At 48.1% G+C, this 23,264-nt stretch overlaps 1 protein-coding gene across 1 annotated transcript; it reads right to left on the bottom strand.

Annotated features, from left to right (window-relative positions):
* Positions 1 to 6,617: 6,617 nt before the first annotated feature.
* COA7 (cytochrome c oxidase assembly factor 7) lies at positions 6,618 to 22,335 on the bottom strand. Its single transcript, XM_002715089.5, has 3 exons — positions 22,171 to 22,335; positions 19,622 to 19,762; positions 6,618 to 8,328 (listed from the first exon to the last, which is right to left on the bottom strand). The coding sequence occupies exons 1-3, from the start codon at positions 22,274 to 22,276 to the stop codon at positions 7,880 to 7,882; spliced, it is 696 nt and encodes a 231-aa protein (XP_002715135.1). The 5' UTR covers positions 22,277 to 22,335; the 3' UTR covers positions 6,618 to 7,879.
* Between the last annotated feature and the right edge of the window lie 929 nt (positions 22,336 to 23,264).

Genomic DNA, 23,264 nt, shown 5'->3' with positions numbered 1-23,264 from the left:
GGTTCGATTCCCAGCTGCTCCACTTCCAACCCAGCTCCCTGCCCCTTTTCTTATAATTTTTTTTTTTAAGATTTATTTTATTTATTTGAAAGACAGAGTTACAGAAGGAGGGAGGGAGGGAGAGAGAGAGAGAGAGAGAGAGATATCTTCCAAAGGCTGGCTCACGCCCCACATGGCCACAATGGCCAGAGCTCTGCTGATCTAAAGCCAGGAGCCAGGAGCTTCCTCAGGGTCTCCCACATGGGTGCAGGGTCCATGCACTTGGGCCATCTTCCACTAAGCTTTCCTAGGCCATTAGCAGAGAGCTGGATCAGAACTGGAGCAGCTGGGACTTGAACTGGAGGCCATATAAGATGCCAACACTACAGGCCAGGACTTTAGCCATAGCTCTGGGCATGCGTGCAAGCACGCACGTGTGCGCACACACACACACTCACATCCGCAGCCTCACAAGCTAACAATGCCACTCAGAGAGACAACAATGATCTAACTGCAAAGTCTAGTTCCATAGAAATCCATCATTCTGTGGAGAGAGCTACTGACAACTCTATGAGAAGTCCTTGGTAGCCCCATCTGAGAGGTGACAAAACCCAAACATGCAGTCCTGCGACACACAAATCTAGTAGGAACCTGGGAGAAGACCTTTAGACCCATGAAATGAGAAGAGTCTGGTGCCCACAGCCAACCCTCACATCAGATTAAAAAGAAAAGAGACCTCAACTGAAAATTGAATGCTACGAAGCAAAGAGAATTTCAAATTTCTGCCCTAAAGTGATTACTTCGTGCTTTTTAGAAACATAAAATGATTATCTTTAAATGTTTCTCATTTTTTGTTGTTGTTAGGTGGTGGAAACTCACTCTTTTTTTTTTTGTTTTTTTTGTTTTTTTTTTTTTTTTTTTTTGACAGGAGAGGACAGTGAGAGAGAGACAGAGAGAAAGGTCTTCCTTTTTCCGTTGGTTCACCCTCCAATGGCCGCCGCGGCCGGCGCACTGCGCTGATCCGATGGCAGGAGCCAGGTACTTCTCCTGGTCTCCCATGGGGTGCAGGGCCCAAGTATTTGGGCCATCCTCCACTGCACTCCCTGGCCACAGCAGGGAGCTGGCCTGGAAGAGGGGCAACCGGGACAGAATCCAGCGCCCCGACCAGGACTAAAACCCGGGGTGCCGGCGCCACAAGGCGGAGGATTAGCCTAGTGAGCCGCGGCACCGGCCGGAAACTCATACTCTTAATCTGCCTTTGACTAATCCACAATTGTCCATGTCTGCAGGACAAAGTCTAGACATTTTCTCTCTGCCATGCTGCCCTTCACAACATTTTTCAAGCAGTATCATAAAGCATAAAACAAAAATGCAACTTCTCCCTAAATTTAAAAAGAAGCACTGAGCACCTCAAAAACGTTTTTGTCCCCGTCCCCACTCCATCTCAAAGGCTCCAGATCAGTATAAATAGCTCCCTCCGTCCACCATTTCTTTTCACCTCATTCTTGCCTCTGCCCCTCACCCTGGGCCCATAGGGGCTGAATTCTGCTTATTCAGCTGCCCTGAGCTCTCAGCTCCTCCCTCTCCTTAGCTGCACTCCTTTGTTTCACCTTGACCTTTGCAGCAGTCTCTGAAAGGTCTTGCCTCTCCTGTCTTTCCCATTTCAATTCGTCTTTCCCATTCCAATTCATCCTCTGTGCTGGGGTGAGCCGTTCCCCACTCAAACCCTTGCAGTGAGTGCAGTACCCACAGCTAAACTCCAAATCCAGTGCCCTTAGGCCTTCTCCCACTGCCTGGGACTCTGATTTTGTTTTTTTACAACATTGAGCATTGTACAGTTTTCAGTGAGAATGCAAACCACTAGTCAGTTACAAATCACCTCATTAGATCATCTATCTCAGAATTTCTGGTATCCAGCCCAAGCCTGGCGTATAGGGAAAACGTAGGACACTGTTGCTAAGGATGACTCCACTACTTGCTGGCCAGCAGACACAGGAATGACACTGCTTGCTGTGAGAGTCTGAAACCCCATTTTCAAACCTTGCCTTAAAAACCGCACAAAAGTGAGACGTGCATGGGGCTGGCTCTCATCACAGGAACTGCTCTGGGGCCTTTCTGGACAGTCAGCCACTCTGCCCTTTGTGAGACGTAACATTCGGACACGCTAATGCTCACTCCATTGTTCCCGGCCCCATCTCCACACGGGACTAGGGAAGGCAGGTCCCGTAGGCCCCAGGTAGAACTGGTTCATAAAGCAATAACCCAGCACATTCATCACCCAAAAATCAAGCAAACCTAATTCTTCAAAATTACAACATCCATGATTGAATTGAGATGTGTCTTAAAAAAAATAAAAACCAATTAAACATGACCACTACTGGGGTGAGTGTTGTGTGGCGCATCTACAGCCCTTATCATGGCACCTTTATCAGCTTCCTGCTAACGCATATTCTGAGAGGCAGCAGATGATGGCTCAAGTACTTGGGTTCCTGCTACTCATGTAGGAGATCTGGACTGGGGGCTGGGCCAAAGCCCAGAGCCCAGAACCTGGCTTTGGCCCAGCCTCAGTTCTTGCAGGCATTTGATAAATAGAAATGAACCAGCAGATGGAAGATCTCTCTCTCTCTCTCTCTCTCTCTCTCTCCCTCCCTCCCTCCCTCCCTCCCTCCCTCCCTGTCTCTGTCCTTCAAGTAAAGGGAAAATAAAAGAGAGGGGGGAAAAAAATTGAACAAGAACACCAGGTGCTAAAGAAGACCAGAGGTGGTGAAATAAGGAGTAAATGGTTTTTCCTATGCTCCAAATTGCATTTCATGGGAACATATTACTTTTCTCACCCAAAACTTCAAACCTTGCATCTTTTAAAGCAGTAAATGTTTAGGTTTTTTTAAAATGTAGTAAAATACACTTAATATAAAGCTTACCACCTTAACCATTTCCACATGTACCATTCAGCAACGTTAAGTATATTCACATTGTAGTAAGATCTTTGGTTTTCCACCTTACAGCTCTGAAACCCAGTACCCATCAACCAGCTCCCATTCACCCCTTGCCACCACTCTGCTTTCTAGGTTCATGTAAAACTCACAAACTCACAAATGAATCTAGATCGCTTGTATAGAGTATGTCATTGTTGTTTTTTGTTGTTGTTGCTGTTTGTTTGTTTTTTGACAGGCAGAGTGGACAGTGAGAGAGAGAGACAGAGAGAAAGGTCTTCCTTTGCCGTTGGTTCACCCTCCAATGGCCGCCGTGGCCGGCGCACCGCGCTGATCCGATGGCAGGAGCCAGGTACTTCTCCTGGTCTCCCATGGGGTGCAGGGCCCAAGCACTTGGGCCGTCCTCCACTGCACTCCCTGGCCACAGCAGAGAGCTGGCCTGGAAGAGGGGCAACCGGGACAGAATCCGGCACCCTGACCGGGACTAGAACCCGGTGTGCCGGCGCCACAAGGCGGAGGATTAGCCTAGTGAGCCGCGGCGCCGGCCAGAGCATGTCGTTTTGTAACCGGCTTATTTCACTGGGCAAATCTTCAAGATTCAACCATGTTGTAGCAGATGTCAGAATTTTCAATTCAAGACTGATTAGCACTGGCATTGTACATTTATACCACACTTTGTTTATCTAGTCACCTTTGCTATCGTGAGAAATGCTGCTGTGATCGCGGGTGTACAAATCCCTTTTGGAGACTCTTTCACTCGCTTTGGATATACACCCAGGAGTGGAACTGCTGGATCAGACGGCAATTCTATTTTTAAGTTTTTGAGGAACTGCCACTGCTTCTCACAACAACTTCATGATTTTAAATTCGCACCAACAGTGCACAAGGGCTCCAATTTCTTTATATTCTAGAAAATTTGTTTCAATGGCAGCTACCCCATAGGGTCTAAGGCAGTATCTCACTGAGGTTTTATTTGCAAAGACTTTTAAAAGTGCTTTTAGTATTTATTTTGAAACAGCAATAAACAAGGACAGAGAAAAAGATCTTTCATCTGCTGATTCATTCCCCAAATGGCCACAGTTACCAGGGCTGGACCAGGCCAAAGTCAGGAGCTCAGAACTCCATCTGGGTCTCCCATGCGGGTGGCAGGGGCCCAAGCACTTGAGCCATCTTCTGCTGCTTTCCCAGGCACATTAGCAAGGAGCTGTATCAGAAGCAGAGTAGCCAGAACTCAACCCCATGCTCCACTGAAACACTGGCATTGCAGGCAGTGGCTTAACCCTCTGGGCCACAATACAGGCCTCAGATTTTAATTTTTACAGCAATCTCACGTTCACGGCAAAACTGAGCTCCCGTGTTATCTCCTGCCCTCACATATATATGGCCCCCACTATCCACATCCCCCACCACAGGGTGTCCTTGATGTAATTTGTGAACCTACACAGACACATCATTACCATTCAAAGCTCATAGTTTATGAGCTTTCACTCTTGCTGTTATACATTTAGGGGTTTGGAGAAATACATAATGCCAGGTATTCGCCAGTAAAGTATCATAGATTCAGTGCCCTAAAAACCCTCTGTGCTCCAACAATTCATCCTTTCCTCCCAACTCCTCATCTTTCCACTGTCCACAATGTTTAACCCTTTTCAGAACAGATACCAGTGTCATGGAGTTGTAACCACAAAACACGTAACACATGTAGACTTTCCAGATTCTCTGTCCACTTGATACTATTATTGATTTACTGAGCCTTCACCACTTTTCATGGCCTGACAGTGCGTTTCTTTTAGCATTGAGTTGTACTCCACTGTCCAGTTGTACCAGTTTATTTATCCATCCACCGACTAAAGGACATCATGGTTGCTTTTTCCGGCAATGATAAACAGAACCGCGGCAAGCATCCACATGCTGGCTCTCGTATGAACATTTTCAGTTGCTCTGGGGAAATACCAAGGAGCAAGACTGCAGGACCCAACGGTAGGAGCATGTGTAGAAACCACTCTCCCGACGTGGCTGTACTAGCTTGTGTTCCTGCGAGCAACAGTGAGGGTTCCTGCTGCTCCACATCTTACCTGGATTTCATGTCAGTGTTCTGGATTTCAGCTTCCAGATGGCTGTAGACTTGCTAACTTGCCCTTCCCTGTGGACATGTTACATGGGGATCTTTTCATGTGCTTATTTGCCAGCTATCTTTCTTCCTTTGTGAGGTGTCTGTTAAGGTCTTTGGCCCATTTTTTAAATTTTTTATTTTATTTTTTTGACAGGCAGAGTGGACAGTGAGAGAGAGAGAGAGAAAGGTCTTCCTTTGCCGTTGGTTCACCCTCCAATGGCTGCCACGCCACGCTGATCCGATGGCAGGAGCCAGGTGCTTATCTTGGTCTCCCATGGGGTGCAGGGCCCAAGCACTTGGGCCATCCTCCACTGCACTCCCTGGCCACAGCAGAGGGCTGGCCTGGAAGAGGGGCAACCGGGACAGAATCCAGAGCCCCGACCGGGACTAGAACCCAGTGTGCCAGCACCACAGGCGGAAGATTAGCCTAGTGCGCCGCGGCGCCAGCCTGGCCCATTTAAAAAAAAATTTTTTTTTGAGGGGCTGGCGCTGTGGCACAGCAAGTTAAAGGCCTGGCCCGAAGCGCCGGCATCCTATATGGGCACTGGTTCGAGTCCCAGCTGCTCCTCTTTTGATCCAGCTCTCTGCTATGGCCTGGCCTGGGATAGCAGTAGAAAATGGCCCAAGTCCTTGGGCCCCTGCACCCACTTGGGAGATCCAGAAGAAGTTCCTGGCTCTTGCCTTCGGATCGGTGCAGCTCCAGCCATTGCGGCCATCTGGGGAGTGAACCAGTGGATAGAAGACCTCTCTGTCTCTACTTCTCTCTGTAACTCTTTCAAATAAATAAAATAAATCTTTTAAAAAAAATTTTTTTTGAGAGACAGAGCTCCCAAACCCGACTTACTTTCTAATCGCCCACAACAAAAATAAATAAAAATAAAATAAATGCCCACAACAGTCAGTGGCTGGGCTAAAGGTAGGAGCCAGGCACTCAATCCAGGTCTCCTATGTGGGTGACAGGAACCCAATTATTTGAATTATCACTGCTGTCTCTCTGGGCTGCATTAGCAGGAAGCTGCTGGAATCATGAGCTGGAGACATGTTTCGAATTCAGGCTCTCCGATACAGGATGTGGGTGTCCTAACTGGTGGTTTAACTGCTAGGTCAAATGCTCATTCCTGGCACATTTTAAAAAAGATTTATTTACTTATTTGTGTCAGAAACAGAGAGAGTCAGAAATCTTCCATCTGCTGGTTCACCCATCAATTGATGGCGATAGTTGGGGTTGGACCAGGCAAAAGCCAGGAGCCTAGAACTCCATCAGGTCTCCTGCTTGGGTGGCAGGTACACAAGTACTTGAGCCACCATCTGAGACTTCTCAGGCACATTAGCAAGAAGTTGGATTGGAAGTGGAGTAGCTGGGACTGGAACCAACATTCCAATATGAGATACAGGCATCACAAGCAGTGGCTTAACCTACAGCTCCACAACACCTGCTTCCCTGGCCCATTGTTAAATTAGGTTGTTTTATTATTGTTGCATTTTAAGGGTTTACTGTGGTTTTGATTCACTTTTCTCAAATGATTGCTGATGTTGAACACCTTTTCAGTGTTTATAGGCCTACAGTTTATTTTAAGCACACCAAAAGCTTCTTTACATTTTTAAAAAAGTTTTATTCCTTTTATCACCTCCTTTTTGTACCTGGGAAAGTCCCTCTCCTTTACCAAATGAAGAAGCTAGCCGACTGTGCTTAAAAACCCTCACCCAGCAAGATTTCCTGGTAGAACAGCTGCAAAACCGGAAGCTCAAAGTAGGAGGTGATTGATATAATGGTCCCACTATCAGCAGGAAAATGACAAGCTCGCCCCCTGGTGACAAGTTAGGGGGAAAACCAAAAAAGCAAATTTTCTTAACAGGAAAGGCACACCCACCACAAAAACTACCTGGACCCTGGAGAGAATGCTAATAATACAAACTATAAATCTGTCAGATAAGTTTATTCACAGAGATTATTATTTTAATTGGAAGGGCTTGAAAATCAGAAGGAAAAAAAGCTTTAGTCCCAGGGGACAAAATATGTCACCAAGTCCTTGCTTGCAAATCCCAGCTACAGCTGCCTTGGGGATCTGCTCCCTCCAGATGCTGAGCAGGGCCAGCCAAGCGCTGGAGATGCTAATTTTTAACCGAATGCATCACGGGAAGAATAGGCTGGGTTTCATCTTCTTCAGCAACCTGAAGGATATCATCCATTAAGCTGGACATTGCCTATGAATTCAAAGATCTGCCACTAGGGGCAAAAAGCATATCCACACCAATCATTATTCTTCCCAGTCTCCCAGGTGGTACCAGGACACATGCATTTGGGCCATCTTCCACTGCTTTCCCAGGCACATCAGCAGGGAGCTGGAAGTGGAGCAGCCAGGACTTGAACCAGCACCCCTAAGGGCTGCCAGCACTGCAGGCGGTTTACCCGCTATACCACAGCACTGGCCCCTTTTCTGATTTTCAAGCACTCCTGACTAAAATAATAAGATTGACGACGACTTGGCTGATTCCCTTGGGCCCTGTGGCTGCTAATTTTCCCAACCACCTGCCATTGTTCCCCTCCTCCCACCCCACCCCAATCTTTATGGCTTTTTGGGCTCCTATTTTTCAAAGTTGCAAGAGATTGAAAACCAAGATCCCCTAATGTGTGTGTCTTCACAGATACAGCAATAGTGACTGAAATAAACCTCGCAGGCTCCAATCCAGTAGATGCCACTCTGGGGCAATGACTCTATGTAAACAGAGCTACCGATATCAAGTCCCAAGTCTTCCCGCTCCAGCAGGGTGACCTTCAAGGGCTGCATCAGGCTCAGAAACAGGAGGTGCTGGCCTCAAGCTGTCTGTCATCTGGCAGGGAGGCTGGGCCACATTACCCAAAAGTTAGGGGCTGGACGTTTTTCTGCTGTTCTTTGTGCAGCTGCCGGGCCCGATCTTTTAGCAGCTCGGCCTTGGCCTCGTCTTTATCGACCCCATCCCCCAGCTTGTACATGCGGCTGGCATTGGCACAGGCCCAGACGTGACCCAGGTCGCAGGCTTTCAGTGAGTATTTACACGCCAGGCCCATGTCCTTAGGGAAGCCAGGGGCACCCTGCAAGAACATGGCACTGAGGTTGAAGCAGCTGGCGGCGTAGCCACCGTCACAGGCCCTCGTGTAGTAGTCCCTGGCCTTGCCCAGGTCAGGCTGGCCATCCTCGTTGACCTGTCCATCGTGTGCCAGGAGACCGACGTTGTGGCATGCTTCCACAGACTTCTTCCCAGGCTTCTCACACGCCATCAGAAAGCAGCTGGAGGCAGCTCGCAGGTCCTGCGTCAGTCCACCTCAGGGAAGGAGAGCAAAGGAAAAGTAAACCGAAGCCAGGGAAGAACCTAAACGTCTCAGGCCAAAGTCAGGGGACAGCTCCTGAAGATCCAGACACCGTGAGCCAAGGCAGCACAAAGGGAGGAGCCTGGTGCAGCCCAGACCTTCCAGCCTTTTCAGTCACGGGGTATTTTGTTCAAATGATCACTTATGAGGAAGCCCAAAACAGGTAAGGGAGGTAAAAACTGGGAACGATAACAATGCCCACCTCATGGGTTTACAGCATTAATACAGCGTCTCACAAGCACTTAATTACATGTTTGCTAATTTAAACACAGCTAGCTCTCTGGGTTCCACATCCATGAATTCAACCAACTACAGACTACACATATTCAGAAAAAAAACTGCCTGTACTGAACGTGTACAGATTTTATTTCCCCTTCTTATAACCCCTTAAACAGCACAGCGTAACAACCATAGCATTTACAGAGCATTAGATATCGTAAGTAATCTAGAGATTTAGAGATTTACTTATTTCAAGGCAGAGTAACAGAGGGAGAGGAAGAGATCTTCCATCTGCTGGTTTATTCCCCAAATGACTGCAGCCAGGCACGTCTGAGCCAGGCTGAAGCCAGGAACCAGGAACTCCACCCTAGACTCCCATGTGGGTGGCTGGGAGCCAAGCGCTTGGGCCACCTTCTGTTGCCTTCCCAGGTGCATTAGCAAGAAGCTGGATCAGAAGCCAAGAAGCTGGGACTCGAACCAGCATAGTGATTTTGGGATGCTGGCATCGCAAGCTGCAGGTTAAGCCATTGTGCCACTTATGGTATCTAGAGATGATCTCAAGCATAAGCTAAGATGCTACTTGGGACTCGTGAATTCCACATCAGAGTCCTTGCACAGCCTGATTCCAGCTTCCTGTTAATGCGTACCCTGGGAGGCAGCAGGTGATGGCTGATGTACTTGGGTCCCTGTCACCCAAGTGGAAGACCCAAACAGAATTCTCAGGTCCTGACTGTGGCCTGGCCCAGCCCCAGCCATTGAGGGCATTGAGGAAATGAACTGAAGGCTGAGAGCTCTCTCCGCCTGTCTCTGTCTCTTAAATAATTAAAATAAAACCTCCATGTGCCATCTCTCATTCTCAAAAACCACAAACACTGTAACATCATTCTTTAAGGTAAATATTCCAAATCCACCAATTAGAAATCATCATCATCATGTGGTAAGCCCCATTCCAGCCACCTCTACAGCACGTGTTTACATGAAGTGCTGCCAGCAGAATGGATATTGGAAGTATTTTGTAAACTGGATCATGTATGTTAGTTGTAAATACAAAATTTCACTTTGACTTTACTTGGATCTATCTGAAGAAAATCAAAAGTGAAGTGAAACAAAGGAAATGCTGACCCACAAATTAGTATTTCTGCACCACAGAGAAATTTCCTAAATGAGTCTCTAAAGGAAATCAGAAAAATATTAAAAGGCTAGCATCGGGGCCAGCGCTGTGGCATAGTAGGTTAAGTCTCCACCTGTGGCGCCAGCATCCCACATGGGTGCCTGTTTGAGCCCCGGCTGCTCCACTTCCAATCCATCTCTCTGCTTATGGTCTAGGAAAGCAGCAGAGGATGGCCCAAGTGCTTGAGCCCCTGCACCTATGTGGGAGACCCAGAAGAAGCTCCTGGTTCCTGGCTTCGGATCGGCCCAGTCCCAGCTGTTGTGGCCATTTGGAGAATGAACCAGCAGATCAAAGACATCTCTCTCCCCCTCTTTCTGTCTCTAACTCTCTCAAATAAATAAATCTAAAAAAAAAAAAAAAAAAAAAAAAAAAAAAGACTAGAATCACCACCATATACTGTCAACCATAAAAGCAAGGACAGTCACACCTCATAAACCCTCCCTCCTTTGCCACTTCTGCTGTCAGTCACATTACGTGCACCCAGACAACACAGCACAGTGATCAATGATATGTAGCCAGAAAACATGAGCTCCAGTGCTTCCTGGCTGTGTAACCTTGGGGAAGTCACATAACTGATACAAGCCTCCTTTTTCCTCACCTGCAATATAAGAGTAACAACACATATTTTATATATTGGGAGCCTGAGTATATCCTTACAAAGAGCCTAGTATGGGGCCGGCACTGTGGCGTAGTGGGTAAAGCTTCAACCTGCAGTGCCAGCATCCCATATGGGCGCTGGTTCGATTCCTGGCAGCTCCACTTCTGATCCAGCTCTCTGCTATGGTCTGGGAAAGCAGAAGATGGCCCAGCTCCTTAGGCCCCTGCACCTGCGTGGGAGACCCGGAAGAAGCTCCTGGCTCCTGGCTTTGGATCGGTACAGCGCTAGCCGTTGCGGCCAATTGGGGAGTCAACTAGCAGATAGAAGACCTCTCTCACTCTTCCTCTCCTTCTCTCTGTGTAACTTTGACTTTCAAATAAATAAATTAACCTTAAAAAAAAGCCTAGCACATAATAACCATGGCAAATGTTATAGTTATGTTTTTATGCCAGAAAGGTTTGTTTATTTTTTGTATTTTTATTTATTTGAGAGAGATATCTCCCATCTGCTGGTTTATTCTCCCTCTGTTTGCGACAACAACTAGGGCTGGACCAAGCTGAAGTCAAGAGCCTGGAATTCAAACTGGGTACTTGAGTCATTACCTGCTGCCTCCCAGGTCTGCATTAGCAGGAAGCTAGAATCAGGAGCAGAGCCCCAGCTCAAACCCAGGTACCCCAATATGGGATTCAGGTGTCCCAAGCAGTAGCTCAACCATCACGTCAAATGCCCACTCTAAAGGTGTATGTAATTTATATTCTACCTATTCAGTAATCTTAATTAGCCCAATATTCAACCTAAATGGATTCTGTTCATCACTAATCTTTCTATAAAAGCTTCTCAATTCCCCACTTATAAAATTTGAGGCAGAGAGAAAAAGTGAGAGACAGAGCTAGAGCGAGCTCCCATCCACTGGTTCACTCCCCAAATGCCCACAATGGTTGGGGCTGCACGGGGGCCCAAGCTGAGAGAAAAGAACTCAATCCAGGCCTCCCGTGTGGGTGGTGGGGCCCCAAATACTTGAGCCATTGACCTGCTGCCTCCTGAAGTCTGCATTGCCAGGAAGCTGAACTAGGAGCTAGAGCTGAGAATCAAACCCAGGCACTCCAGTGTGGGACAAGGACAATTTATTTATTTGAAAGGCAGAGTGGCAGAGAGAGAGGGAGAAACACAGATCTTCCATCCGCTTCCATCCACTCCAAAATGGCTGCCAACAGCCGGGGCTGGGCCAGGCTGAAGCCGGGAGCCAGGAACTCCAGCCAGATCTCCTAAATGGGAGGCAGGTACCCAAGTTTTGGGGCCATCTTTCACTGCGTTTTTAGGCATATTAGCAGGGAGCTGGACTGGAAGTGAAGCAGCCAGGACTTGATCCAGCACTCTGATACAGAGTGCAGTCCCAAGCTGGGGCTTAAATGCCTGTGCCACAGCCCCATCAAGGGCATCAATAATCAGTGTGTTAACCACTAGACCAAATGCTCCTCTCGTGAATTTTTTTTGATTCACAGATTTTTCTACAAGAGCTCATTGATTCTCCATCTCCAGAGTTCTTTCAATTTTGATAATGTATTCCTGCCACCTTTATATTTAAATAGTATTTGTTGGGTCTTTGTGTTTATACCTATCCTGATGATCTCTGCCTTTTATTGGAGTGTGTACTTACATTTAATATAATATTAGTGATCTCAAGCTAGGTTTGTCTATAATCTTACCTTTTCTGATTTGTCCCAAATGATTTCGTTCTTTTTTTCCCTTTTCCAGACTTGTTTTGAATTACATTGCTTCTAACATTCTATTTTATTTCCCTCAACAGCTTTTTAGTCACACCTCCTGTTTTATAAAGGTTTATCTAGCAATTATCTGTGCCCATAACTTAGCACAATCTACCGTGAGTTAATAAATATTACAGTGTTTCACATACCATGGGCAAGTCTCCTAAGGGGTCCTTCGATCCTCCGCGGTCCCAGTCTTTGTGCTATGCTGCCATGCATTCTGCTTTACTTCTCTGCATTTTGTATGCTCACAGCACGCTTTTATATTTGCTTTAAACAGTCTTTTGAAGACATTAAAAACCTAGGTAAAAGTCTAAATATACACGCATAATCAATGTTCTTTACCCTCTAGGATGAATCCTAATTTCCATCTGTTGTAATTTTCCCTCTGCCTAAACACCTTGCTTTAGCATTTCTTGTAGTGTAATCTTGCTAGTGACACTTCTCTCAGCTTTTTCTAAAAATGAATTTTTTTACCTTCAGTTTAACTTCATTTTAGTTCAAGTTATATTAAGTAATAAATAATTCACTTAATGCAACTTTGACAGGTTTTTCAGTTTCTGGCTCCCACTGCTGCTGGTGAGAAGTTCATGGTCACCAGGACCATTGTACCCCAGGCTGTACCTTCCTTCTATGTCTGTTCTTAGATTCTTCTCTTTCTTCGGTCATCTTGGTTGCATTTGCTGAGTTTTATGGATCTGTGGGATTTTTTTTTAATCAAATTTAGAAAATTTCCACTGTTATCTCTGTGAACGTGTTTATTTATTTATTTTTTTAAATTCATTTGACAGGTAGAGTTACAGACAGAGAGACAGACAGACAGAAAGGTCTTCCTTCCATTGGTTCACTCCCCAAATGGCCACCATGGTCAGAGCTACGCAGATCCAAAGCCAGGAGCCAGGTGCTTCTTCCTGGTCTCCCACACAGGTGCAGGGCCCAAGCACTTGGGCCATCCTCCACTGCCTTCCCAGGCCACAGCAGAGAGCTGGACTGGAAGAGGAGCAACCGGGACTAGAACCTGGCACCCATATGGGATGCTGGCACCGCAGGTGGAGGATTAACCTAATGCGCCACTGCGCCGGCCCCGGAACGTGTTTTGTGTTCCAGCATCTCTTGCTTCTGTTAGGCTGCCGGATATGGAACCACAATTTGAGGCTCTGTTGTTTTTCTTGTCCCCCGCCTTTAGCAATGTTTCCCCTCAATTTGAGTTAAGATAATATATATAGCTTCCTCATCAAGTTCATTGATCTTTCAAGTTCATGGAATTCTTTTTCTTTTCAAATGTCTAATTTGATGTTAAGTCTTACCAGTTAAATTTTTTTCCTCAAATATGTTTTTCAATTCTGGAATTTCATTTTTTTAATAGTTTTAATTTCTCTATTGAGATTCCTTATCTGTTCATTCATTAGGTCTATCTTTTATGTAAACCCATAAACATATTTTTATGTCCACTTAAAAATACTTGAGTGTGAGGCGGGCATTGTGGCATAGTAAGTAATGCCACTGCCTGCAGTAGGGAAATCCACAAATACATGGAAATCAAACAACTGACTCCTAAACAACCAATACATCCAAAAGAAATGAAAAGGGAAATTAAAAAACATTTCAGGGGGCAGGCACTTGGCACAGCAGTTAAGATGCTGCTTGGGATACCCACATCCCATATCCGAGCACCAGTGTTAAGACCCAGCTTCTCCATTCCAAACCAGCTCCCTGCTAATGTGGCTGGGAAGCAGCAGAGGATGCCTCAGGAACTTGAGTCCCTGATGCCCACATGGGAGACCAAGATGGAGTTCCTGGCCCCTGGCCCCTGGCTGGCTCCAGCCTGGCCCATGCCCAGCTGTTGCAGCCATTTTTGAAGTGAACCAGTGGATGATGGACAATCTTCCTCCCACTGCCACCTGGTAACTCTTTCTTTAAAAAAAAAAAAAAAAAAAATTCATTTATTTGAAAGTCAGGGATACAGAGAGAAAGAGAGAAGGAGAAAGCGATCTTGCATCCCCAGAATGCCACAGCAGCCACCGCTGGGCCAGGCTGAAACCAGGAACTTCAATCAGGTCCCCCATGGGGGTAGCAGGGGCACAGACACTTGGGCCCTCCTCCTCCAATGCTTTTCCCAGGCTGTCAACAGAGAGCCAGATCGGAAGTGGAGTAGCCAGGACAAGAACCGGCACCCATATGGGATGCTTGCATACAGATAGCAGCTTTATCTGCTATGCCACAACACCAACCCCAGTCACTCTTTCTTTTCTTTTTTAATTATTATTTACTTATTTATTTATTTATTGACAGGTAGAGTTAGTGAGAGAGAGAGAGAAAGAGAGAAAGGTCTTCCTTTTCCATTGGTTCACCCCCTATTTGGCTGCCACGGCCGGCGTGCTGCACTGATCTGAAGCCAGGAGCCAGGTGCTTCTCCTGGTCTCCCATGCGGGTGCAGGGCCCAAGCACTTGGGCCATCCTCCAGTGTCTTCCCGGACCACAGCAGAGAGCTGGACTGGAAGAGGAGCAACTGGGACAGAATCCAGCGCCCCAACCGTGACTAGAACCCCGAGTACCAGCGCCGCAGGCGGAGGATTAGCCTAGTGAGCCACGGCGCTGGCCTTTTCTTTTTTTACTTTATTTATTTTTTTATTTTTTTGACAGGTAGAGTTATAGACAGAGAGAGAGAGAGACAGAGAGAAAGGTCTTCCTTCCATTGGTTCACACCCCAAATGGCCGCTACAGCCAGTGCTGCGCCAATCCGAAGCCAGGAGACAGGTGCTTCTTCCTGGTCTCCCACGCAGGTGCAGGGCCCAAACACTTGGGTCATCCTCCACTGCCTTCCTGGGCCACAGCAGAGAGCTGGACTGGAAGAGGCGCACCCAGGACTAGAACCCAGCGCCCATATGGGATGGTAGTGCTGCAGGCGGAAGATAAACCAAGTGAGCTACGGCGCTGGCCCCCCCAGTCACTCTTTCAATAAATAAGTAAACCTTTAAAAAATACCTAAGTTCCAGAATCAACCTAAGTGTTAGCTGACAGATGAATGGATAACTTTATATACAAAGAAATACCAGTCTTTAAAACAAGAGAAGGAAATTCTGTCATTTGCAACAGCATGGATGACCTTCACGTCATTACGGAGAACGGACATGCTAAGTAAAATAAGCCAGGTGCCAAAAGATGAATATCACACGATCTCACTTATATGTAGAATCCAAAACAATCAAATCATAGAAGCAGAGAGCTAAAAGATGATTGCCACTAGTTGGTGCTGTGGTACAGTGGGTAAAGCCACCATCTGCAGCTCCAGAGTCCCATATGGGCGCTGGTTCAAGTTCTGGCTGTTCCACTTTTGATCAAGCTCCCTGCTAATGCGCCTGGGAGAGCAGTGGAAGATGGCTCCAGTCCCTGGGCTCCTGCACCCACGTGGAAGGACCATTAGAAGCTCCTGGATCCTGGCTCCAGATCGACCCAGCTCTGGCCATTGTGCCCATTTGAGGAGTGAACCAGCAAATGGAAGATTTTTCTCTCTGTTTCTATAACTCTGCCTTTCAAATAAGAAAGTAAGTAAGTAAGTAAATAAATAAGGTGGTTGTTGGATCTAGGGGATGGTGAGGAGGGCAGAATCAGGAAATGCTGGCCAAAGTTTACAAAATTTCAGTTAGGCTGGATGTACAAATCCTGGGGATCTAACAGCAAGGTGGCTACAGTTAGAAGAGAGTAGATCTTATGTTTTTTTGTTTGTTTGTTTGTTTATTTGTTTTTGACAGGCAGAGTGGACAGTGAGAGAGAGAGAGAGACAGAGAGAAAGGTCTTCCTTTGCCGTTGGTTCACCCTCCAATGGCCACCGCGGCTGGCATGCTGCGGCCGGCACACTGCGCTGATCCGAAGGCAGGAGCCAGGTACTTATCCTGGTCTCCCATGGGGTGCAGGGCCCAAGCACTTGGGCCATCCTCCTCTGCACTCCCCGGCCACAACAGAGAGCTGGCCTGGAAGAGGGGCAACTGGGACAGAATCCGGTGCCCCGACCGGGACTAGAACCCGGTGTGCCGGCGCCGCTAGGCGGAGGATTAGCCTAGTGAGCCGCGGCACCAGCCTGATCTTATGTTCTTATCACACACAAAAAAGATGACTGTGAGGTGATGGATAGGTTACCTTGATTGTGCTAATCACTTCACAATGTATACATATTCTCAGTTACTTCATTTTGAGGGGCAGGCGTCATGATGGAGTGGGTTAATCTGCCACTTGGGATGCCTATATCCTGAATCAGAGTGACTGGGATCAAGTCCCACCTCTGCTTCTGACCAGCTCCCTACTAACGTGCCTGGGAGGTTGCAGTTAATGGCTTAAGTGCTTGGGCTCCTGCTACCTATATGGGAGACCTGTATAGAGTTCTGGGCTCCTGGCTTTTGGCCCAGCCCGGCCCAGGTTGCTGCAGTCCTTTCATAAGTGAAGCAGCAGGTGGAACATCAATCTCTCTCACACATGTGTTCTGTTGCTCTGCCCTTCAAACAGATGAAAATAAAATTAAGGAAATAATAATAAGGGGCCAGTGTTGTGGCATAGTAGGTTAGGCCTCCACCTGTAGTGCCAGCATCTCATTTGGGCACCAGTTCTAGTCCCGGCTGCTCTCTGCTATGGCCTGAGAAAGGAATGGAGGATGGCCCAAGTGTTTGGACCCATGCACCCTTGTGGAAGACCCGGAAGAAGCTCCTGGCTCCTGGCTTTGGACAAGCCTCGCTCCAGCCTTTGTGGTCATTTGGGGAGTGAACCAGTAGATGGAAGACTTTTCTGTCTGTAACTCTGACTTAGAAATAAATAATTCTTTAAAACGTATTAAAAAAAATAATAAAATTTAATACTACTACAGATGCCAAGTCCATGAAGAAGAAATCCACAGCTTCAGAGAATCAGAAGGACATCTGCAGGGCAGGCCTACACAGTTCAGAAGCCAGTTAGGCTACTCAGGTCCCACGTTGGAGTGCTAGATTTGATACCCAGTCCTGGCTGCTGACGAGATTCCTGCTCATGTAGGCCCTGGCAGGCAGCAATAACTGGTTTTCTGCCATCTACATGGGAGACCTGGATCGAATCACCAGCTCCCGGCTTCCACCTTGCCTAGGCTCAGCCACTGCAGACATCCAAGGAGTGAGTCCCAGATGAGTGAGTCCCAGCAGATGGGAGCCCTTTGTCTCTTTCTGCCTCTCTCTCAAAAAAAAAAAAAAAAAAAAAAAAAAAAAAAAAAAAGACATCCTTCTCTCATCCTCTTCAAATTTTCACTGAAGTAACCAGTAGGCTGAGCACTGGGAACAGAGAAACAAAAGACCATCAAATCATGTCCTCAGTCCTCGAGAAGCTCACGACACAGCAACTAACATATTCCTTATTTGGGTGGTTTTAAAATATGCTCATAGGCCGGCGCTGCAGCTCACTAGGCTAATCCTCCGCCTTGCAGCGCCGGCACACCGGGTTCTAGTCCCGGTTGGGGCGCCAGATTCTGTCCCGGTTGCCCCTCTTCCAGGCCAGCTCTCTGCTATGGCCAGGGAGTGCAGTGGAGGATGGCCCAGGTGCTTGGGCCCTGCACCCCATGGGAGACCAGGAAAAGCACCTGGATCCTGGCTCCTGCCATCGGATCAGCGCGGTGCGCCGGCTGCAGCGGCGGCCATTGGAGGGTGAACCAACGGCAAAGGAAGACCTTTCTCTCTGTCTCTCTCTCTCACTGTCCACTCTGCCTGTCCAAAAAAAAAAATAATAATAAAAAAATAAATAAATAAATAAATAAAAATATGCTCATGAATTCCTAGAGTCCCCTCCTTGCAGGGCTGGAATGTAAGGCCTTTCCTAGTAGTGTGCACTAGACTCGGTGAGTCACTTTTTTTCTTTTAAAGACTTATTTATTTATTTATTTGAAAGCGTTACAGAGAGGGAGGAGGAAAGAGAGATCTTCCATCTGCTGGTTCAGTCCCCAAAAAGCTGCAATGGCCAGGGCTAGGCCAGCTTAAAGCCAGGAACCAGGAGCTTCTGGGTTTTCCAGGTGAGTGCAGGGGCCCAAGCACCCGGGCCATCCTCCACCGCCTTCCCAGACACATTAGCAGGGACCTGGATTGGAAGCAGAGCAGCTGGAACTTGAACCGGAGCCCATAAGTGATGCTGGCACTACAGATGTCAGCTTAACCTGCTACACCACAGAGCAGGCTCCGGTAACTCACTTTTTTTGTTTTTAAATTTATTTATTTTATTTGAAAGGCAGAGTTACAGAGAGAGAGAGGGGTAAGAAACAGAGAGAGAGAGAGAGAATCTTCCATCCACTAGTTCACTCCCTAAATGATTGCAATGGCCATGTCTAGGCCAGGCCACAGCCAGAAGCCAGTGGCTTCTTCTGGGTCTCCCATGAGGGTACAGGGGCCCAAGCAATTGAACCATCCTCCACTGCCTTCCCTGCATTAGCAGCGAGCTGGATTAGAAATGGCACAGCTGGGACTTGAACCAGCGGCAATATGAGATGCTGGCACTGCAGGCGGTGGCTTAACCTGCTATGCCTTAGTGCCGGCCCCATGACTGACTTCTAATAAACTCTGAGAATGAGACAGATATGGAAAAGTGGGGCCAGCATTGTAGCTTATTGGGTAAAGCCACCACCTGGGATGTCAGCATCCCATATGGGCAATAGTTTGTGTCCTGGTTGCACCCCTTCAGATCTAGCTCCCTGCTAATGGCCTGAGAAAAGCAGTGTAAGATGGCCCAAGTTTTTGGGCCCTTGTCACCCACATGGGAGACTTGAAAGAAGATCCTAGCTCCTGGCTTAGGCCTGGCCAAGCTCTGGTTGTGGCCACCTGGGGAGTGAACCAACAGTTGGATGATCTCCCTCTCTCTGTCTCTGTCACTCTTCCTCTCAAATAAATGAATAAATAAATAAATCTTAAAGAAAAAAAAATTAAGGATCAGAGGTCTGCTGATAACAGCTGGCAAGGAGCAGAGCCTTTGCCAAGAGCCATGTGAGTGAGTCAGCTTAGGGCTGGAAACTCCAGCTCCAGTCAGGTCTTCAAAAGACTGCAGCCCTGGCTCACAGGCCACTGTGTTGACTGTGACCTCATCCAGCTAAACCACTCCTGAGTTCCTGACCCACAGACACCACGTGGGAAATCTGTTAATTTAGCAACACAATATTAAACACTACTCTAGTAATGACAGCTATTAAGGCATGAGGAGAAAAGCCAAAAGCAAGGGAATTAATAATTATTGAGGCATGTGTTACAACCCTAGAAAGTATGAACTACTTGTTCCATTTTACAAATGATGTCACTGAGGCAAAGAGTTAAAGTCACTGGCTCAAGTCCCACTCCCTGCAAACCGCATTCCCACTCTGCCAGCCCTTGTCTCCAAATCTTCTTCCAAGATGCTTCCCAGTGCCTGTGAGGGCTCCGCAGTGAAGAGAGCTCAGCATGAGGCCAGGTGTGATGACAGCACCATACCAACACTAAACACCAGAAAAGCAGGCCCCTCCTTACCTTTCCCAGTCACATAATAGGAGCCCAGTTTGTAGCAGCTATCGCTGTGCTTGTATTCTTCACAGTTGAACTTCAGCACCTTGGCAGCCTCATCAAAATTCTTCTGGATCCCTTCCAAATAGTCCACCAGCCGATAGCAACCTGCAGGGAGAGGTCCAGAGCTGTTCGTGTCTGCAGCAACTGCGCAGACTTTCGTGTAAGACCAGTCCCTCCTCTCGAGATGTGGCAAGCTGACCTCAATGCAAAGAAGGCAGATGGTATTCAGCCATTCTGACAGACGGCACTGTCTACCCCTGGCCAGGGACTGAGCAATGTACGGACTGGGGAGACCTCGGCCCCACACTCGTCAGCCTTTCTGCTCCCTGCCAGCCAGGTCCAAAGACAAACTAACTTCCATGATTGAAACATTCCAGGCTTTGGAACATCTCATGAAGTTCTAAATGAAAACTCAGAGCAGGCATCGTGGTGCAGCGGGTTAAGCCGCTTAGAACATCTGCGTCCCACATTGGAGTGCCAGTTGGAATCCTGGCTACTCTATGCTTCCAATCCAGCTTCCTGTTAATGCGCTTAGGTGGCAATGGATGCTGGTCCAAGTATTGGGTTCCCGCTTCGCATGTGGAAGACCCAGATGGAGTTCCTGGCTCTGGGCTTTGCCTGGCCCAGACTCAGCTATTGCAGGCTCTTGGGGAGTGAACCAGCAGACAGAAGATACCTTGTCTCTCCTACTCTATCAACTACTCTGCATTTACAATAAATAAATAAGTCTTGAAAAACAAAAGAAACCCCAAAGGGCTCATGGGAGAGCCTTCAAAGCAGCAAGAAAGATGCTACAATGACAGTCCCTTACTCCTCAGTCGGGCTCGGAACAAGCAGTCCAAAGGAAACAAAAGACAATTAGCAAAGAAGCTGGGAATGGGCTCCCCCGGCAGCTTCCCAGGCCCAGCACGCCTCTTTCCTCACCATCTCTTCCCTCTCCCCTTCCTCTTCATCCCCGATGACACCACACATCATCTCTCATTCATTTTCTTATTTTTAAAATATTTATTTATTTATTTGGAAGGCAGCTATGGGGAGTGTAGGGGTGGAGAGAGAGATCTTCCATCCACTGGTTCAGTCCCCAAATGACTGCAAGGACAGGGCTGGGCCAAGCTGAAGCCAGGTGCTAAGAACTCCATCTAGGTCTTCCACAAGGGTGGCAGGGGCGTCTTCTGCCACTTTCCCAGGCACATTAGCAAGGATCTGGGTTGGAAGTGGAGCAGCCAGGACTTGAACAGATGCTCATATGTATGCCAGCATTGAAGGCGGCAGTTTAACCTGCTGTGCCACAATGCTGGCCTCTTTTTTTTTTTTTTTTTAAGGTTTATTTATTTGGCCGGCACCGTGGCTCACTTGGCTAATCCTCTGCCTGCAGCACTGGCATCCCGGGTTCTAGTCCCTGTCAGGGTGCCGGATTCTGTCCCGGTTGCCCCTCTTCCAGGCCAGCTCTCTGCTGCGGACCGGGAGTGCAGTGGAGGATGGCCCAAGTGCTTGGGCCCTGCACCCACATGGGAGACCAGGGGAAGCACCTGGCTCCTGGCTTCAGATCAGCGCAGCGCACCGGCCGCAGCGGCCGTTGGGGGGTGAACCAACGGAAAAAGCAAGACCTCTCTCTCTCACTGTCTAACTCTGCCTGTCAAAAAAAAAATTTTTTTTTTTAAATGTCGGATGGGTGTTGTGGTGCAGCAAGTTAAGCTATGGCTTGGGACACATGCAACTCAATGCTTCTTCCCATCCACCCTCCTGCTAATGCACCTGGGAGGCAGCCGGTGATGGCCCAGGTGCTTGGGCTCTTGCCAACACGTGCCTCCTGCCTTTCACATAAGCAAGTCTTTTTAAAAAAGAAGTAGCTATGTCCTGTTCTGGAAACCATACTTCAAGCTATTAGAAGGCACAGCTGTGTCGGTTTTTTTGCCTTAAAAAAAAAAAAAAAGTGGGAAGAAAAAAACACGTGAGGTACTGGCTGTTCTGGGTAACCACCTTTTGCCCCTGCAAACTCGGCCAAATTCCCGTCTGGGGGCTTTTCCTGTTAGCTCTGCCTGGCACAGAACTGCAGGATACACTTCCTTCCCCAAGCTTGATGCAAATGTCACTTTCCCAGTGCTTCCTTCTACCACTCGATTTAAAACCGCCCTCCTGAACTCCTGATACCCGGTTCTTCTTCCCACAGCACGCGTTACTTTCCACCACACTCCTTCATGTGTTTCCTTATGCTTACTGTCTGATTCCCCACACTGGATTGTAAACTCGTTGAGGACAGAGAATCTGATCTCTTCCCTGACGTATCCTACCCTTCACTCCCTCCCCAGTGCCCAAGCACTCCCCTGCTTCCCGCCCCGGCCTCGGTCCCCGCGCGGCATTCGCTCCCACCCCGCGCGAGCCCAGCAAACCGGCAAGGTCGCGAGCGCCCCACGTGTGCTCAGTTTGCGCCCTCGTCCCGCCCGGCTCCCCCTAGAGGTCTCTCACCCGATCCCCGCCCCCACGTGTCCCCAGGCTGCGCCGGCGCCGCTCACCGTCCGGGTCCTTCTCGCGGTAGCACTGGTAGTTGCACTCCACCTCCATGTTCTCTAAAAACGACTTGACCTGCTCCTCATCCTGGAAGTCCACCAAGCCGGCCATGGCTCCGGCGCTCCCAGCCCGGGTCAGCCCCGCGCCCCGCCCCGCGGTCACGTGAGCCGGCGGAGGGGCGGGGCGTGGGCGGGGCGGGACTCCGAGCCCGTGGCGGTGAACTGCGGCTTCCCGGCAGTGCTCGCGCTGTTGAAGTCTCGGCTGTCCAGTTCTCTCCTGCTAGCTTTGTTCCTAATGCTGGTGACGGTTTTTCTGCAGCTCCAGCTGTTCCTGCTTTGCAGCCTTAGTGGTTTTCTGCCGACAGTCATGTATGCATCCGTCCATCCTTTCATTAGTTTGCTAATCCCTAAGCGCCTACTGAATGTGTCACCTGGTGCTTGGTTCTAGCGATAGGACAGCTGGGGAGTAGGGTCCCTGCCTTCAAAGAGCTTGCAGTTTAGTGAGAACACATTAGTTCGTTCATTCTGTTCCCGCTTTGAGCGTTTGCTAGGTGTGGGATATAGCTGGACGGTGCAGTGGGAAGTCTGACTCCTCTCTCTCTACCTTCCTTCCGGCCATCGACATGACTGACCTAAGGAATGACTGGCCCTGGGAGGTGCTTCCTGAAATGCAGCAGCGACAGTTTGTAGCAATGTCGCTGTTACGATAGATCATGCTTAAACCCTGCTGAACTTTGCCCCAGGCTCTATTTCAATACTCTGTGCTAATTGACTCATTTCGTTTTCACTGGACACTGAGATGGATATAACTTGCCCTCAATCTGCAGATAAGGAAAATGAGGTCCAGAGAGGTCAAAGAACTTGTCCAAGGTCGCAGTAAATGAGGGAATAGGTATGCAACGCATATGTTTTGAAGAAAAGAATGAATGTATTAGAGGAGCAACACGGCAAGGAGATGGGGAAGAGACACTTCACCTGTTTTGCTTTGTGTTCCTGCTTAGAACTATCAGTTCTAGAAAGCCTAACCAAAAAGCTCTCCCAAGAAAGTCAGTTCCTACTCATCTCTGAATCTCCTGCAGGCCTAGTCTAGAGCCCTTAGA

This window comes from Oryctolagus cuniculus, chromosome 7, assembly GCF_964237555.1.
Source record: "Oryctolagus cuniculus chromosome 7, mOryCun1.1, whole genome shotgun sequence".
Lineage (NCBI taxonomy): Eukaryota > Metazoa > Chordata > Mammalia > Lagomorpha > Leporidae > Oryctolagus > Oryctolagus cuniculus.
This window is presented reverse-complemented; position numbering and strand designations above follow the sequence as displayed.

Bases quoted from the DNA above. Each gene is read 5' to 3' on its own strand.
- COA7 (XM_002715089.5), bottom strand. From the start codon at position 22,276: ATGGCCGGCTTGGTGGACTTCCAGGATGAGGAGCAGGTCAAGTCGTTT. The intron at 19,763-22,170 runs GTGAGCGGCGCC...CTCTCCCTGCAG, and splicing joins CCGCGAGAAGGACCCGGACG to GTTGCTATCGGCTGGTGGAC. The intron at 8,329-19,621 runs GTAAGGAGGGGC...TCCTTCCCTGAG, and splicing joins CTATTATGTGACTGGGAAAG to GTGGACTGACGCAGGACCTG.